Below are 18092 nucleotides of genomic sequence, written 5' to 3' on the forward strand. Positions count from 1 at the left end.
GTAGAGTACAGTCATACTTTTTTCGTAATGTTAATATTTCGTAAGTAGACCAGTACTTTACATGTACATTTCGTCATTTGTTCCATGGTCCTCAAGAAACTACCAACCAACTCAACCCTTTAAAAATGTCCCAATTTTGTATGAAAGATGCGAGAAACAGACAAAAATGAAAGTAAAAAATAAGAATTATTTATTCATGTCGTTAAATGAATAACAAAGCATGCAACATTTGTGCAGTAGTACTGTACGTTAAGGAAGAAGCTAACGTTAGCACACGAACGCATGCACATAAACACGCATCTAAACAACTTCAAATGATGAACTATCCGGAAGTAAACCAGTTGCCAGGACAATTTCAAAATAAAATAACAGATATAGGAAATGCATTTACTACATTCAGGGGGATTTCTTAACCTGAAAATTTCATACCGAGAGGCATTCGTAAGTAGAGGTATGACTACAGCACAGGTGTCAAAGTGGCGGCCCGGGGGCCAAATCTGGCTCGCCGCGTCATTTTGTGTGGCCCGGGAAAGTAAATCATGAGTGCCAACTCTCTGTTTTAGGATCAAATTAAAATGATAGATATAGATGTACATTATATTTACTGATTTTCCCCCTTTTAAATCAATAATTTCAATTTTTAATCCATTTTTTCTGTGTTTTTAGTTCAAAAATCATTTTGTAAAATCTAAAAATATATTTAAAAAAAAGCTCAAATAAACATTGTTTTAGATCTATAAAAAACTGAATATTCAGGGCTTTTAATCCATTTATAGAAAAAATCTAAATATTCTATCTAAAATAATCCGGCCCATGTGAAATCAAGTTGACGTTAAAGCGGCCCGCGAACCAAGCCGATTGTGACACCCTTGGACTACAGTATTTAAAATAACTTGATTTTCTCTTCTAGCATCGTCCCCCGAATGTCAGCTGCTCAAACAACCGACACGAGGTCCCCGGGCGCCGTCGAGCCTCCGCCAAGCCGCCACCGACGACATGTCGCTGCACCTGAGCGAGCTGGTTTCTCTGCCGGTTCTGATCAAACACTCGGTCACCACCCCGCTCATCACGCAGTGAGTAGCAAAGGCGCCATTACTATTATCATCTTTCCCCTTTTTCAATTATTATTTTTTGCTTACGTCGAGAAGGCGCACTAACGTGTCCCCGTCCCCGCTCAAAGCTTTTTTGTTATCTCTCAAAGCTAGACGCCACGTTTGCAATTCCTTTTTGAAAATGGATCTGACTTGCCATTTTTCCAGTCCAATCTAATGAGATCCAATCTTAGACCAATTGGATGAAGTCCATTTTGTATAGATGCCACATGGTGGCAGCAAAGCAATTTTTTGATGTAAATCAAGCTACTGCCACGTTATTCACAGAACCATCAGATATGTTTAATTTGAAGCAGAACTTTCATTTTGCATGAATTGTGACCTATTCTGTTTTTTAGACATTTTCAGAAAAATTAAATGATGTGTCTTGACTACTGTTGGTTAAGTCACTCCGGGCCCTATTCCCATCCCCCCACGCATTTTCAAAAATGCAAAAGAAATGTCAAACGGAGAAGAATGTGCAACATTCCTGAGTTTATCTTCATGTTTATTTCACATCTGGGATGTCTGTGTAAAGGTTCTCACATATGTCATCAGCTTGCTTTTAAATACAGCGTACCACTTAGTTTTCTCACAGCGTTGGTGGTATAGTGGTGAGCATAGCTGCCTTCCAAGCAGTTGACCCGGGTTCGATTCCCGGCCAACGCAGATGTTTTTTTTTTTTCCTCTTGACCCTGGGGATATTTTAATTGATTCATGTTGAGTTTACACTGCACCCCCACCTCTTCTGCCTGCAGCGTGTCGCTGGTTAACAAAGCCATCGTGGAGTACTTCTTCGTGGAGTTGGGGGTGGAGCGCCACTTTGAAGCGCTGCGCCATTTCCTGCTGATGGAGGACGGCGAGTTTGCACAGTCGCTCAGCGACAGGCTGTTTGAGAAGGTTAGTCACAGTTTATCCATTCATTTTCTGAGGCGCTTCATCCTCATTAAGGTTGCGAGGGGTGCTGGAGCCCCTCCCAGTTGACTTTGGGTCAGAGGCAGGGGATACCCAGAATCGGTGGCCAGCCAATCGCAGGGCACTAGGAGACAAACAACCATTCATGCTCATACTTGGGGTCAATTTAGAGTGCTAAATTAGCCTAGCATGTATGTTTTTAGAATGTAGGAGGAAACCAGAGTACCTGGAAGAAACCCACGCAAGCCCGGGGAGAACATGCAAACTCTACACAGTGAGGACCCACCTGGGATCAAACCCTCGACCCCAGAAATGTGAAGCCAACGTGCGAACCACTCATCCACCGAGCTGCCCTGGTTTAGTTTTTGTAGTATCAATATCTGTATCAAGGCAGCTTGGTGGATGAGTAGTTAGCCTGTTGGGTTCACAGTTCCGGGGTCCTAGGTTCAAATCCAGGTCGGTCCACCTGTGTGGAGTTTGCATGTGTTCCCCGGGTTTGAGTGGGTTTCTTCCGGGTACTCTGGTTTCCTCCCACGTTCCAAAAACATGCATGCTAGGCTAATTTAGCACTCTAAATTGACCTTAAGTATGAGTGTGAGCATGAATGTCTGTCCGTCTCCTCGTGCCCTGCGATTGGCTGGCCACCGATTCCGGGTATCCCCCGCCTCCGGTCCGAAAATCAACTGGGATAGGCTCCAGCACCCTCCGCAACCCTAGTGAGGGAAAAGCACTCCAGAAAACCAATGAATGAATGATATAAAGTTGTCAGAAAGCCGATATGGTTCTGACCTTTGAACTTGGGCGACAGCTGGGCAGCGGGCAGACCCCCGGCGAGCTCCTCACCCCACTGGTGCTCAACTCCATCCTCAGCAAGGCGCTGCAATACAGCCTGCACGGCGACACGCCACTGGCCGCCAACTTCACCTTCGCCCTGCGCTTCCTGCCCGAAAGCTTCCACCCGCACGCCCCCGATTCCCTCAACTGCTTGGAACTGCGCTACAAGGTTTGAGGGGGGATTCGGGGACAGTTCAAACCTTACGGCTATTTCCTGATCCAAACTTTTTGGTCTTCCAGGTGGACTGGCCGCTCAACATCATCATGACGGACAGCTGCATGAACAAGTACAACCGGCTCTTCTCCTTCCAGCTGCAGCTCAAGCACATGCTGTGGAGCCTTCGCGACGTCTGGTTCCACCTCAAGAGGACGGGTAAGTGCCCCCGTTGCATCCCGGGAGACCCCCTGAACTAAAAACAAAGAAAATATGGATTTAAAAAAAAAAAGCAATTATCGATTTAAAAGGGGGAAAATCAGGAAATTTAATATACTACATCTATACTCTTCATTTTAATTTGTTCCTAAAAAGGAAAGTCGGCACTCATGATTAACTTTCCCGGGCCACACAAAATGATGCGGCGGGCCAGATTTGGCCCCCGGGCCGCCAATTTGACACCTGTGTTCTAAAGTAAAGACGAACACTGCTTGTAGCTAAAATGAAACCAACTACCACATTTACTCGTGTATATAAGCCACATTCTTAAAATTACCTTAAAATTGTTGCGTCATGGCGTTATGGCTTTTCGTCTTTGTCACCTTGCAGTTTCGTGCATGTCGTCGTTTAATGAAAATACAAGCCATACCCTCGATTCAGTCATTTTTTTAAATCCGACAAATGCGTCTTATATGGGAGTAAATGTGGTAAGCAAGTATCCAAGTCTATTCATTTATAACAGACAAGGGTGTTTTTTAAGTTGTTTTGTTTCCTGACATTTTAGTCAGGCGACTACAGTAATACCGTCTGTATGTGTGTGTATGTTTGTGTATATCTATATAGATATATAAACATTTCTTACCTGTTGTGTATGATCAGGAAACTGAAGGATGTCTTTGCTCCTTTCTGGTCAGTTTTCTTTTGAATGTTCCACACAAGCTCACATGCTGTCTGTGGGCAAAATGGCCACCTCTGGTCTCTGACAGGAAGTGTGGAAAGTTTCATCAGATTGAGTTTTCTCTGCCCCCTGCAGGTCTGGAGGGGGATAGGTTCACCTTCCTGTTATTTGACTTGACAACTCTATTTTTTTTAAAAAGTCCACTTTCACCAATTCACCAACAAAAGCCTGTCAGATAGTTTTCAAAAATAAACATTTGAAATTGTACCTAAAAATAATAATAATTAGCCATTTTCTTTAAAAAAAACAAAGAGTGCCCAATAGGGAGGTGAGTGACGCTTCAATACGTAGTACGGCTTCTTATCTGTTATTTTTTTGTGCTTGTGTCTTGGCACGTCAGCTTCGGTGAAAGGCGCGGGGGGCTCGGTGCAATTCCGCCAGCTGCAACTGTACCGCCACGAAATGCAGCACTTCGTCAAGGTCATCCAAAGTTACATCGCCAATCAGATCCTTCAGGTGTCGTGGAGCGAGTTCTCCGCCAAGTTGGCCGCCGCCTCCGACCTGGACGCCATCCACCGCACGCACGCAGACTACCTCAACAGGGCCATCTTCAGGTTGCCGTCGTCCCATTTCCGTCCAGAGGGGGGGGCGCCATTTTCTTCTCCCTTTTGACTTTTGACGTCCTCGCGCAGGGCCCTGCTGACGGAAAAAGCCGCTTCGGTGATGAACATCATCCACAGCATCTTCAGCTTGATCCTGAAATTCCGCGCGCAGCTGATCGCACTGCCTTGGGAGCGCCAGCAGGGGGAGGCGGTGCACCCCAGCTTCATCGCCATGCAGCAGTCGTACAACACGTTCAAGTATTACTCGCACTTTCTCTTCAAAGGTGACCTTTCTTCGCTTTAACTGTTGAAGAAGTCATGTTTGAGGTTAACGGTGTCTTATTTTATTTTTTATTTTTTTTATTTCTGCCAGTGGTGACCAAAATGGTGAACAGAGGCTATCAACCCCATTTGGAAGACTTTCTACTGCGTATTAATTTCAACAACTACTACAAAGACTCGTGAAGGATGGTGAGAAAAAAAAAGCGCAAATCATGTTTTTTACGTTTAAATTCGTTTTCATCGTGTCTGAGGATGCAAGTTTTAAGCTTGTATGCTTATCAAAAATATAAATTAAAGAGAGTGATATTGGAAGATTAATCATTTTATCTTGTCTTATTTATTTATTTTAAAGGTAAAACATTTTACCAACATTGACGGCAATTTATGCGTAAACCAATTAAATGCGATGGATCGTTTTAAAGGTCGCCAATAAGAATACAGTTAAATACATGTTTTTTTTTTTTTGGTGTTTTTTGACAAAAAACTTACATTTGTTAAAAAGCACTTCTATAATTGCAAAATTAATATGTAATTTGACAAATCCAGTTTTTTTTTTCCCGATAAATTGTAGTTAATCTAATAATGGATTCTTTTAAATTCATTATATTATAGAAATCTAAAAAAAACAGATCCACTAAGTAATCTAAGCAAACTAGGAATTTCACATTAAAAATAAATCGAGAAAAATTTGAGTTCAGTTTGTCTAAAAAAAAAGTGTCTTTTCCTACCTTTGTTGCCGATAAAATACCTGCTGGATTTTGCTAACGTAGCCAATAACTGCAAAAGGCTTGGACGACAATGCTCTTGTTTTTAATTGGTCAACAACACACCTACAAATCAAGAAAAAGCACAAACAAACAGGAAGTGACATCACAATCCAACATTTTCATTCATGCAGGCAAACTTCATGTTGCCATGTTACGATGGAAAAGCTAAATTCATAAGTGCAACATATCGCCTTCAAAAATATTAGTATTTTTTTCCCAAAAAAGAAAAACACCTATTTAACCCTTTTTGTGTGCAAAATGTACATAAACAAAAATTTCCTTCCAATCACACTTTTATTAAATGATCCTTTAACAGCATCACAAAACTGCCGTAATCATGACATGGCAACTTTTATGAAATGAATGAAAGCTAATGGCAAATGTTGCTAAATTGATGCTATGCTAACTTTCTTTTAGGCTTAATGACATTAATTACAATTATTCAATCATGCCACGATTATATGACAGTCTTATGACATTGTTATAAGACTCATTGAAATAAAGTGTTAGTAAAGTAATAAAGAAATAAAGTGGTACCTTGATTTAACATTAGCCGCCTTAAAAAAAGTGCATTTAGAATTTAATGCCTTGGAATGTAAGCAAGCCGACCACATTTTTAAATTATTTTATTAATGAATTAATGGACGGTACCCCTGTCGTAAAATAAACATTAGCAAAAAAATAACACTAAGTCCGACGTAAACATAAATGTAAACCTATGCAAAGGATTTCTCACCTTTAGTTATTAAATTGAATTAGAAAAAAATAAAACGAGAAATAACGGCGCTGTACAAGAATCGATTTTGTTATTTGCAAAGGTGCATTTGTTCATTTTTTTTCTATTTCTATAAACCAAATATTTTGAATGTTTACAAACCTTTTTCTTTTACCAGGAAGAGAAGGCGAGATACATTAATACTGCAAGCAAAAGTTCTTGTGCTAAAATGTCATAATATTATGAGAAGAGGAAAAAAATATGGAGAAAAATGTATGAACAATGTACTATTTTTTTTTTTTAGGTCGGAAGAATTATCTTAAGATGACGTAATATTACAAGATGCATTTTTTTTTAAACGAAACACGGTTACGAGTTACATTTTTCCCCCCAAAAAAATATTCCTTTTCTTCCTTTCTATATTATTCAATTCCTTTCAGCTTCACAGTTTTCATCTCTTCCCAGGCGTCCAATCATTCTCCTGCTGTCAATTTAAACGCGTGTATCGTTAGTCGACGCCCTTCAACGGATTGGACGTCTATTTGCGGTTTGATGAGATCCATATTTGCAATCAAATCCATTTTTTTGTCTATCGTCTTATAATTATGAAGCGCCTTTTTGAAGCATTCTTTTAGGTACAACTTCTTTTTGTTGGAAACGCATGCTACCGCTAAAAGTTCCCGTCAAACCCTCGCGGCTTTCAACAAACGCTGTTTCCAGGTAGCGAGCGCTTACCCCGTCCCAAAGGAGATACAAAAAATAAAAAGGGGGACACCTGGAAAAAGTACCAAGACGTCCATCCGGCTGATCCTAGGCCTCCGACTCCAAGTCCTCCGGTCCTTCTCCGTCGGCCGAGTCGCTGTTCTCGGCGTCCAGCAGGAGGAACTTTCCGTCGTTGGTGAGCGGCATGTTCTTCATGAGCTGCGCCAAAGCCGCCGGGTCCTGATGGTGATCAAAATGTCATCCAAAAATTAATTTTCTTTTCTTTTTAACAGATGGTTGAATAAAAAAATTTTTTTAAAAAAAAAATCTGCGTTGGCCGGGAATCGAACCCGGGTCAACTGCTTGGAAGGCAGCTATGCTCACCACTATACCACCAACGCTGTGAGAAAAGTGCTAGAATGTGGCGAGACGTGCCGGCATTCCTCGGAGGTCCGGGGGAATGTTTTCCAGATGTGAGCGGCTGGCTGGCTGCCTGAGGCTCGAACGTGCGTCCCAAATGTGACGTGGCAGACATTTATTGACACGTCGTCGCGTGTTTCCCGCAAAAATATTTAGCCGTAAGGAGGACGTCACGTGGGTGGAAAAAAGTCGGACTCTCGCATTCCCTCCTTTTGTATTCAGCGTTGGTGGTATAGTGGTGAGCATAGCTGCCTTCCAAGCAGTTGACCCGGGTTCGATTCCCGGCCAACGCATACATTATTTTAACTAGTACATATTTTAAGTCATTTTCAATTCAAAAGAACCCTCAAATCCTTTTTAGTCAAGACCCCATTAAAAATCGTTTCAAATGAGACCAAGCCACAGCGTTGTTGAACAAACTAACCAAAAATAATACTCTATTTTTGGGGGTCGCGGAAATGTCGTAGCTCCATGAATAGTTCACGTTAAAACGATAAAAAAAAAAGTAAAAACTCACCTTCTTTGCTTCTGTGATATCCTTGGCTAAACTCATAGTGTAGCAAATCTGTCAGGTTAGGAAAAAAATGCATTTTAGCAGTTTACTTTGAATATCAGAAAATAAATTACTGTATTTTCACAACTATAAGGCGCACTTAAAAGTCTTACATTTTCTCCAAAATAGACAGGGCGCCTTATAATCCAGTGCAGTAAATGAATTATTTACTGTTGAAATTGTGCAAGGATGCTTTGTCTTCCATTAGGACACTTTTAGCTAAATTGGTGAATGTTTTGATGTGTAAATTGTGTAATTTAGCAAAAAAAAAGAGGAAAAAAACAAGTCCGGCAGCACCTTTTCTCCCTCGGTGTTGCTTTCAAAGACAAAGGCGCTGAAGCAGGGCTCGCCGTCTTGGTCGTGGGCAGCGTTGTCGTCTCCGGCGCCGCTCCAGTCGCGGCCCTCCACCACGAAGCCCATGAGCCTGCTGTTCTCCTGGTGGGCCGCAAAGTGACACACCTCGGCCAGTCGGAACTGCAAAAGACCAGAGCCGACAACGAATGAAGGCCAAACCGAAGGAAGGTCAGACCGGGTCCACCGACGACTTCTTACGTTTATTCTCGTCACTTGCGTCTGAGGGTCGATCAGCCTGTTAAAATGACACGGACACATTTCAGCTAGATTTCCAATTTACACGTTAATACATTCCAAAAATGACAGTAGCTTCTGACCAATGCGCGTTCAATTCTTGAAGTACTTTTGTATGACAACAACCCTTAAAAGCTCCAACCACTAAATAATTAACAGCAAATTAAAATATGTTGACGTCCGAGCCAATAAAATATGACATTGCTCCAAATTTAGGTGTCAAGTATGATTAATTTAGCGAAGTGTTTTCATCCTTTGTATTCTTCTTTAGTCAACTGACGCCACCTGGTGGATAAAAATCGTATTTTTTTCTTTGCCAATCCAGTGACAACATTTTTTATTACCAGTTCAGTTGATGTCATTTTCTCATAATATTGGTCTATTATTTTGTTTATGTTAACATCGACGGCCCAGTGGACGAGTGGTTAGCACATTGGCCTCACAGTTATGGGGTCGAGGGTATGATCCCAGGTATGGAGTTTACATGTTCTGGTTTCCTCCCACGACCCAAAAACTTGAGGACTCCCACCTGGTGCCCAAAGTCAGCTGGGATAGGCTCCGACACCCCACGCGAGGATAAGCGGTTTGTAAAATGAATGAATGAATGTTAACATCATACCTAACGTAGAGACACTTTCATACCTGTCAACCTCTGCCGATAACTGCGCTTATAAATGATTATGATTCCCCTTACAAACCCCCAAAAAACCTTACAAACACCGTACGAGTCGTACGACTCGTACGGTGTTTGTAAGGTTTTTTGGGGGGTTTGTAAGGGGAATCATAATCATTTATAAGGGCAGTTATCGACAGAGGTTGACAGGTATGCACTTTGAAGACTCTTGATGTTACCTGATGTTGCTGCTTGTCACCATCAGGTGAGACTCGGTGGTCCTGAAGATGTTGTGGATGGCCCGAGCGGCCAGAACCTGCCTCATGGCCTCGTAGATCACCTCCCGATTGTCGCCGCAGCGCACCGCCATGGAGCCCAGGAAGCGTACGGCGAACACCTGCTGCAAGAGGGAGTCTGCATACCCCCAGAGAAAGCGTTTAGACAGGATCGTGTAAAAGCTGCGGTGCCCAAATCCGGTCTTTCAGGGCCCCTATCCAGTCTTGTTATCCACGTCTCCCTCCACCAACACACCACCGATCGTGGGTATTGTTGTCTAGCTTCTGGGCAGCTTGCTGATGAGTTGATTATTTGATTCAGGTGTGGTAGAGGAGGGAGATTTGGAAAACATGACCGGATTGGACCGGAGTTGGACACTCCTGGCGGCTCCCAAAACACGCAAAGGAAACGGTTACCGTCGGTCGGGTGGGAGCAGTCGTCGTCCGTTTCGCCAAAAGGATTTGTGCGCCTGCCAGGAAGCCATAAGAAAAAAATTATAATAATTACAGGCCATTAGGAGGCTTGTTGACCTCCAGGAAATGACATCATAAGTTGATAAGATGTTGAGGAAATGAGTGCACCAGTACTTGTTTGTGTGTGTGTGTGTGTGTGTGGGGGGGTCTTACCTCCCATCCGCCCGGTTCTGGTCCTGGAATTCCGAGGCCGGCAGAACGATGTCGAACTGGATGGGCGTCCCGGGAGCAATCAGGTCTTCCGGCTCTGGACCCGCTCCAGATTTTTGCGATGCCGCGCTGGTGGAGTAGACGCCTCCCGGCTTGGCTCTGCGGGGGGAGGAGTTTGTCAGGGATACAAAATAGCACATAGTATGCCTATTTTTAACATAAAAATGACCATGTATTAGGGTCAAACAGTAGTCTCCTCTCATTTTCTTCCACTTTATTATTCATTAGTTTTCTCTTTGGAAAACTTTATGAAGAACTTTGAAAAAAAAAACGGTCAGAAACAAAGATGAATCACTATTATTTGAAAGAAAGTTGATTTAAAAAAAAATATGAGTGAAAAAAGATTGCGTTGGCCGGGAATCGAACCCGGGTCAACTGCTTGGAAGGCAGCTATGCTCACCACTATACCACCAACGCTGTGTAAGCTTGCTGAGGAATGTTGGAAGAAAAAGCATGACCACATTTTTCAGCTACACACACGCATTTGAGCCCCTTGAGGGGAAAAACCGAACTACAAATACGGAAGATCTGCGAGAAAAAAACACGTCTATTGACTTCATGTGTGGGCTTGATTCCCACTGTTGGCAGTACCTTACTATATATTATGTCGTTTTTTACGAAAACAGCCTTACCATACTATGTCGTTTTTTACGGAAAAAGCCTTACTATACCATTTCGTTTTTTACGAAAAAAGCCTTACTATACTATGTCGTTTTTTACGGAAAAAGCCTTACTATACTATGTCGTTTTTTTACGAAAAAAGCCTTACTATACTATGTCGTATTTTATGAAAAAAGCCTTACTATACTATGTCGTTTTTTACAAAAAAAAGCCTTACTATATTATTTCGTTTTTTACAAAAAAAGCCTTACTATACTATGTCGTTTTTTACGAAAAAAGCCTTACTATACCATGTCGTTTTTTACGAAAAAAAGCCTTACTATACTATGTCGTTTTTTACGAAAAAAGCCTTACTATACTATGTCGTTTTTTTACGAAAAAAAGCCTTACTATACTATGTCGTTTTTACGAAAAAAGCCTTACCATACTATTTCGTTTTTTACGAAAAAAGCCTTACTATACTATGTCGTTTTTTTATGAAAAAAGCCTTACTATACTATGTCGTTTTTTTTTTATAAAAAAAGGCTTACTATACTAGTCGTTTTTTACGAAAAAAAGCCTTACTATACTATGTCGTTTTTTACGGAAAAAAGCCTTACTATACTATGTCGTTTTTTACGAAAAAAAAGCCTTACTATACTATGTCGTTTTTTACGGGAAAAAAGCCTTACTATACTATGTCGTTTTTTACGAAAAAAGCCTTACTATACTATGTCGTTTTTTAAGAAAAAAAGCCTTACTACACTGTCATTTTTTATGGAAAAAAAGCCTTACTATACTATGTCGTTTTTTAACGAAAAAAAGCCTTACTATACTATGTCGTTTTTTTACAAAAAAGCCTTACTATACTATGTCGTTTTTTTGCAAAAAAAGCCTTACTATACTATGTCGTTTTTTTACGAAAAAAAGCCTTACTATACTATGTCGTTTTTTAAAGAAAAAAAAGCCTTACTATACTATGTTGTTTTTTTACAAAAAAAGCCTTACTATACTATGTCGTTTTTTTGCAAAAAAAGCCTTACTATACTATGTCGTTTTTTAAGAAAAAAAGACTTACTACACTATGTCATTTTTTACGGAAAAAAAGCCTTACTATACTGTGCCTTACTATACTATGTCGTTTTTTAAAGAAAAAAAAGCCTTACTATACTATGTCGTTTTTTTTACAAAAAAAGCCTTACTATACTATGTCGTTTTTTAAGAAAAAAAGACTTACTACACTATGTCATTTTTTACGGAAAAAAAGCCTTACTATACTGTGTCGTTTTTTTACGAAAAAAGCCTTACTATACTATGACGTTTTTTTACGAATAAAAGGCTTACTATACTATGTCGTTTTTAAAGAAAAAAAAGCCTTACTATACTATGTCGTTTTTTTACGAAAAAAAAGCCTTACTATACTATGTCGTTTTTTAAAGAAAAAAAAGCCTTACTATACTATGTCGTTTTTTTACAAAAAAGCCTTACTATACTATGTCGTTTTTTTGCAAAAAAAGCCTTACTATACTATGTCGTTTTTTTGCAAAAAAAGCCTTACTATACTATGTCGTTTTTTTACGAAAAACGCTTTACTATACTATGTCGTTTTTTACCAAAAAAAAGCCTTACTATACTATGTCGTTTTTTTTTTTTACAAAAAAAGCCTTACTATACTATGTCGTTTTTTTACGAGAAAATGCCTTACTATACTATGTCGTTTTTTACGAAAAAAAGCCTTACTATACTATGTCGTTTTTTAAAGAAAAAAAAGCCTTACTATACTATGTCGTTTTTTACGAAAAAAAAGCCTTACTATACTATGTCATTTTTTTTACAAAAAAGCCTTACTATACTATGTCGTTTTTTATTTTAAAAAGCCTTACTATATAATGTTTTTTAAGAAAAAAAGCCTTACTATACTATGTCGTTTTTGACGAAAAAAAGCCTTACTATACCATGTCGTTTTTTTAATAAAAAAAGCATTACTATACTATGTCGTTTTTTAAGAAAAAAAGACTTACTACACTATGTCATTTTTTACGGAAAAAAAGCCTTACTATACTGTGTCGTTTTTTTACGAAAAAAGCCTTACTATACTATGACGTTTTTTTACGAATAAAAGGCTTACTATACTATGTCGTTTTTAAAGAAAAAAAAGCCTTACTATACTATGTCGTTTTTTTACGAAAAAAAGCCTTACTATACTATGTCGTTTTTTAAAGAAAAAAAAGCCTTACTATACTATGTCGTTTTTTTACAAAAAAAAGCCTTACTATACTATGTCGTTTTTTACGAAAAACGCTTTACTATACTATGTCGTTTTTTACGGAAAAAAGCCTTACTATACTATGTCGTTTTTTTACGAAAAAAAGCCTTACTATACTATGTCGGGTTTTTTTTTACAAAAAAGCCTTACTATACTATGTCGTTTTTTTAATGAAAAAAAATTCTTACAATTCTATGTCGTTTTTTTTTTTACAAAAAAAGCCTTACTATACTATGTCATTTTTTTTTAAAAGCCTTACTATACAATGTCGTTTTTTACGAAAAAAAAGCCTTACTATACTATGTCTTTTTTTAATAAAAAAGCCTTACTATATACTATGTCGTTTTTTTTTCTTCTTAAAAACGACATAGTATAGTAAGGCTTTTTTTCCGTAAAAAATGACAGTGTAGTAAGGCTTTTTTTCTTAAAAAACGACATAGTATAGTAAGGCTGTTTTTATTAAAAAAACAAACAAAAAACGACATAGTATAGTAAGGTATTTTCTCGTAAAAAAACGACATAGTATAGTAAGGCTTTTTTGAAGAAAAAAAAAACGACAAAGTATAGTAAGGCTTTTTTTGTAAAAAACGACATAGTATAGTAAAGCCTTTTTTGTAAAAAACGACATAGTATAGTAAGGCTTTTTTTGTAAAAAAAAACGACATAGTATAGTAAGGCTTTTTTTTTTTTAAAAGACAGTATAGTAAGGCTTTTTTTGTAAAAAAAAAAAAACGACAGTATAGTAAAGCGTTTTTCGTAAAAAACGACATAGTATAGTAAGGCTTTTTTTGTAAAAAAACGACATAGTATAGTAAGGCTTTTTTGTAAAAAAACGACATAGTATATTAAGGCTTTTTTTCGTAAAAAAACGACATAGTATAGTAAGGCTTTTTTCCCGTAAAAAACGACATAGTATAGTAAAGCCTTTTTTGTAAAAAACGACATAGTATAGTAAGGCTTTTTTTGTAAAAAAAACGACATAGTATAGTAAGGCTTTTTTTTTTAAAAAAAGACAGTATAGTAAGGCTTTTTTTGTAAAAAAAAAAAACGACAGTATAGTAAAGCGTTTTTCGTAAAAAACGACATAGTATAGTAAGGCTTTTTTTGTAAAAAAACGACATAGTATAGTAAGGCTTTTTTGTAAAAAAACGACATAGTATAGTAAGGCTTTTTTTCGTAAAAAAACGACATAGTATAGTAAGGCTTTTTTTCGTAAAAAAACGACATAGTATAGTAAGGCTTTTTTTCGTAAAAAAACGACATAGTATAGTAAGGCTTTTTTTTCGTAAAAAAACGACATAGTATAGTAAGGCTTTTTTTTCTTTAAAAAACGACATAGTATAGTAAGGCTTTTTTTCGTAAAAAAACGACATAGTATAGTAAGGGTTTTTTTTCCGTAAAAATTGACATAGTGTAGTAAGGCTTTTTTTCTTAAAAAACGACATAGTATAGTAAGGCTTTTTTTCTTTAAAAAACGACATAGTATAGTAAGGCTTTTTTCCCGTAAAAAACGACATAGTATAGTAAGGCTTTTTTTTCGTAAAAAACGACATAGTATAGTAAGGCTTTTTAAAATAAAAAAAGACATAGTATAGTAAGGCTTTTTTTATTAAAAAAACGACATAGTATAGTAAGGCTTTTTTTCGTAAAAAAAACGACATAGTATAGTGAGGCTTTTTTCCGTCAAAAACGACATAGTATAGTAAGGCTTTTTTTCTTAAAAAACGACATAGTATAGTAAGGCTTTTTTTCTTTAAAAAACGACATAGTATAGTAAGGCTTTTTTCCCGTAAAAAACGACATAGTATAGTAAGGCTTTTTTTTCGTAAAAAACGACATAGTATAGTAAGGCTTTTTAAAATAAAAAAACGACATAGTATAGTAAGGCTTTTTTTTGTAAAAAAAAGCGACATAGTATAGTAAGGCTTTTTTTTCGTAAAAAAAGACATAGTATAGTAAGGCTTTTTCCCGTAAAAAACGACAAAGTATAGTAAGGCTTTTTTTTCGTAAAAAACGACATAGTATAGTAAGGCTTTTTTACGTAAAAAACGACATAGTATAGTAAGCCTTTTTTTAATAAAAAAAACGACATAGTATAGTAAGGCATTTTTTGTAAAAAAAACCGACATAGTATAGTAAGGCTTTTTTTATAAAAAACGACACAGTATAGTAAAGCGTTTTTCGTAAAAAACAACATAGTATAGTAAGACTTTTTTTGTAAAAAAAAAGCGACATAGTATAGTAAGGCTTTTTTTCGCAAAAAACGACATAGTATAGTAAGGCTTTTTTTTCGTAAAAAATGACACAGTATAGTAAGGCTTTTTTTTGTAAAAAAACGACATAGTATAGTAAGGCTTTTTTTTCCGTAAAAAACGACATAGTATAGTAAGGCTCTTTTCGTAAAAAACGACATAGTATAGTAAGGCTTTTTTTCCGTCAAAAACGACATAGTATAGTAAGGCTTTTTTTCGTAAAAAACGACATAGTATAGTAAGGTTTTTTTCTTAAAAAACGACATAGTATAGTAAGGCTTTTTTTATTAAAAAAACGACATAGTATAGTAAGGCTTTTTTTCGTAAAAAACGACATAGTATAGTAAGGCTTTTTTGTAAAAAAAACGACATAGTATAGTAAGGCTTTTTTCGTAAAAAACGACATAGTATAGTAAGGCTTTTTTCCCGTAAAAAACGACATAGTATAGTAAGGCTTTTTTTTCGTAAAAAACGACATAGTATAGTAAGGCTTTTTAAAATAAAAAAACGACATAGTATAGTAAGGCTTTTTTGTAAAAAAAAAAGCGACATAGTATAGTAAGGCTTTTTTTTTCGTAAAAAACGACATAGTATAGTAAGGCTTTTTTCCGTAAAAAACGACAAAGTATAGTAAGGCTTTTTTTCGTAAAAAACGACATAGTATAATAAGGCTTTTTTACGTAAAAAACGACATAGTTTAGTAAGCCTTTTTTTATAAAAAAAAAGACATAGTATAGTAAGGCATTTTCTCGTAAAAAAACGACATAGTATAGTAAGGCTTTTTTTTCGTTAAAAAAACGACATAGTATAGTAAGGCTTTTTTTCCGTAAAAAATGACATAGTGTAGTAAGGCTTTTTTTCTTAAAAAACGACATAGTATAGTAAGGCTGTTTTTATTAAAAAAACAAACAAAAAACGACATAGTATAGTAAGGTATTTTCTCGTAAAAAACGACATAGTATAGTAAGTCTTTTTTGAAGAAAAAAAAAACGACATAGTATAGTAAGGCTTTTTTTGTAAAAAACGACATAGTATAGTAAAGCCTTTTTTGTAAAAAACGACATAGTATAGTAAGGCTTTTTTTGTAAAAAAAAACGACATAGTATAGTAAGGCTTTTTTTTTTTTAAAAAAGACAGTATAGTAAGGCTTTTTTTGTAAAAAAAAAAAAAAAAACGACAGTATAGTAAAGCGTTTTTCGTAAAAACGACATAGTATAGTAAGGCTTTTTTTGTAAAAAAACGACATAGTATAGTAAGGCTTTTTTGTAAAAAAACGACATAGTATATTAAGGCTTTTTTTCGTAAAAAAACGACATAGTATAGTAAGGCTTTTTTTCGTAAAAAAACGACATAGTATAATAAGGCTTTTTTTTCTTTAAAAACGACATAGTATAGTAAGGCTTTTTTTTCTTTAAAAAACGACATAGTATAGTAAGGCTTTTTTTCGTAAAAAAACGACATAGTATAGTAAGGCTTTTTTTCCGTAAAAAATGACATAGTGTAGTAAGGCTTTTTTTCTTAAAAAACGACATAGTATAGTAAGGCTTTTTTTTTTTAAAAAAGCGACATAGTATAGTAAGGCTTTTTTTTCGTAAAAAAAGACATAGTATAGTAAGGCTTTTTTCCGTAAAAAACGACAAAGTATAGTAAGGCTTTTTTTCGTAAAAAACGACATACTATAGTAAGGCTTTTTTTCGTAAAAAAACGACATAGTATAGTAAGGCTTTTTTTTCTTTAAAAACGACATAGTATAGTAAGGCTTTTTTTTCTTTAAAAAACGACATAGTATAGTAAGGCTTTTTTTCATTAAAAAAACGACATTGTATAGTAAGGCTTTTTTTCCGTAAAAAATGACATAGTGTAGTAAGGCTTTTTTTCTTAAAAAACGACATAGTATAGTAAGGCTTTTTTATTAAAAAAACAAACAAAAAACGACATAGTATAGTAAGGTATTTTCTCGTAAAAAAACGACATAGTATAGTAAGGCTTTTTTGTAAAAAAAAAAAACGACATAGTATAGTAAGGCTTTTTTTGTAAAAAACGACATAGTATAGTAAAGCCTTTTTTGTAAAAAACGACATAGTATAGTAAGGCTTTTTTTGTAAAAAAAACGACATAGTATAGTAAGGCTTTTTTTTAAAAAAAAGACAGTATAGTAAAGCTTTTTTTGTAAAAAAAAAAAAACGACAGTATAGTAAAGCGTTTTTCGTAAAAAACGACATAGTATAGTAAGGCTTTTTTTGTAAAAAAACGACATAGTATAGTAAGGCTTTTTTGTAAAAAAACGACATAGTATAGTAAGGCTTTTTTTCGTAAAAAAACGACATAGTATAGTAAGGCTTTTTTTCGTAAAAAAAACGACATAGTATAGTAAGGCTTTTTTTTCTTTAAAAACGACATAGTATAGTAAGGCTTTTTTTTCTTTAAAAAACGACATAGTATAGTAAGGCTTTTTTTCGTAAAAAACGACATAGTATAGTAAGGCTTTTTTTCCGTAAAAATTGACATAGTGTAGTAAGGCTTTTTTTCTTAAAAAACGACATAGTATAGTAAGGCTTTTTTTCTTTAAAAAACGACATAGTATAGTAAGGCTTTTTTCCCGTAAAAAACGACATAGTATAGTAAGGCTTTTTTTGTAAAAAACGACATAGTATAGTAAAGCCTTTTTTGTAAAAAACGACATAGTATAGTAAGGCTTTTTTTGTAAAAAAAACCGACATAGTATAGTAAGGCTTTTTTTTTTTTTTAAAAAGACAGTATAGTCGGGCTTTTTTTGTAAAAAAAAAAAAAAAACGACAGTATAGTAAAGCGTTTTTCGTAAAAAACGACATAGTATAGTAAGGCTTTTTTTGTAAAAAAACGACATAGTATAGTAAGGCTT

At 36.1% G+C, this 18092-nt stretch overlaps 2 protein-coding genes, 1 long non-coding RNA gene and 4 other non-coding genes across 10 annotated transcripts in view; 3 read left to right on the forward strand and 4 right to left on the reverse strand.

Annotated features, from left to right (window-relative positions):
- tubgcp6 (tubulin gamma complex component 6) overlaps nt 1–5281 on the forward strand; it is a 30269-nt gene extending 24988 nt beyond the window's left edge. The window contains exons 19-25 of the mRNA XM_077596069.1: nt 911–1073; nt 1850–1991; nt 2815–3009; nt 3081–3213; nt 4293–4506; nt 4585–4778; nt 4868–5281. Of these exons, the coding sequence (XP_077452195.1) occupies nt 911–1073; nt 1850–1991; nt 2815–3009; nt 3081–3213; nt 4293–4506; nt 4585–4778; nt 4868–4959 (1133 nt within the window). The 3' untranslated portion in view covers nt 4960–5281. The remainder of the gene's footprint in view (nt 1–910; nt 1074–1849; nt 1992–2814; nt 3010–3080; nt 3214–4292; nt 4507–4584; nt 4779–4867) is intronic.
- On the reverse strand, nt 1572–4161 carry LOC144071192 (uncharacterized). Its single transcript, XR_013299574.1, has 3 exons — nt 3857–4161; nt 2796–3250; nt 1572–1979 (listed from the first exon to the last, which is right to left on the reverse strand). It is a non-coding gene; the product is annotated as an uncharacterized LOC144071192 (long non-coding RNA).
- Nucleotides 1689–1760, forward strand: trnag-ucc (transfer RNA glycine (anticodon UCC)). The gene has a single exon. It is a non-coding gene; the product is annotated as a tRNA-Gly (tRNA).
- The window catches only part of appl2 (adaptor protein, phosphotyrosine interaction, PH domain and leucine zipper containing 2), a 47588-nt gene continuing 33680 nt past the window's right edge, over nt 4185–18092 (reverse strand). For 2 of the 4 annotated variants that reach the window (XM_077596070.1, XM_077596074.1), the window contains 7 exons: nt 10037–10192; nt 9827–9879; nt 9374–9548; nt 8486–8522; nt 8231–8407; nt 7898–7945; nt 5565–7200 (listed from right to left, as the gene is read on the reverse strand). In XM_077596070.1, coding sequence (XP_077452196.1) covers nt 7069–7200; nt 7898–7945; nt 8231–8407; nt 8486–8522; nt 9374–9548; nt 9827–9879; nt 10037–10192 — 778 coding nt within the window. In that variant the 3' untranslated portion in view covers nt 5565–7068. Of the gene's footprint in view, nt 4589–5564; nt 7201–7897; nt 7946–8230; nt 8408–8485; nt 8523–9373; nt 9549–9826; nt 9880–10036; nt 10193–18092 lie in introns of those variants that run through there. The other 2 variants (XM_077596072.1, XM_077596071.1) reach the window with 2 other exon arrangements.
- Nucleotides 7290–7361, reverse strand: trnag-ucc (transfer RNA glycine (anticodon UCC)). Its single transcript has one exon. It is a non-coding gene; the product is annotated as a tRNA-Gly (tRNA).
- On the forward strand, nt 7602–7673 carry trnag-ucc (transfer RNA glycine (anticodon UCC)). The gene has a single exon. It is a non-coding gene; the product is annotated as a tRNA-Gly (tRNA).
- Nucleotides 10439–10510, reverse strand: trnag-ucc (transfer RNA glycine (anticodon UCC)). The gene has a single exon. It is a non-coding gene; the product is annotated as a tRNA-Gly (tRNA).

Source organism: Stigmatopora argus, chromosome 3 (assembly GCF_051989625.1).
Source record: "Stigmatopora argus isolate UIUO_Sarg chromosome 3, RoL_Sarg_1.0, whole genome shotgun sequence".
NCBI lineage: Eukaryota > Metazoa > Chordata > Actinopteri > Syngnathiformes > Syngnathidae > Stigmatopora > Stigmatopora argus.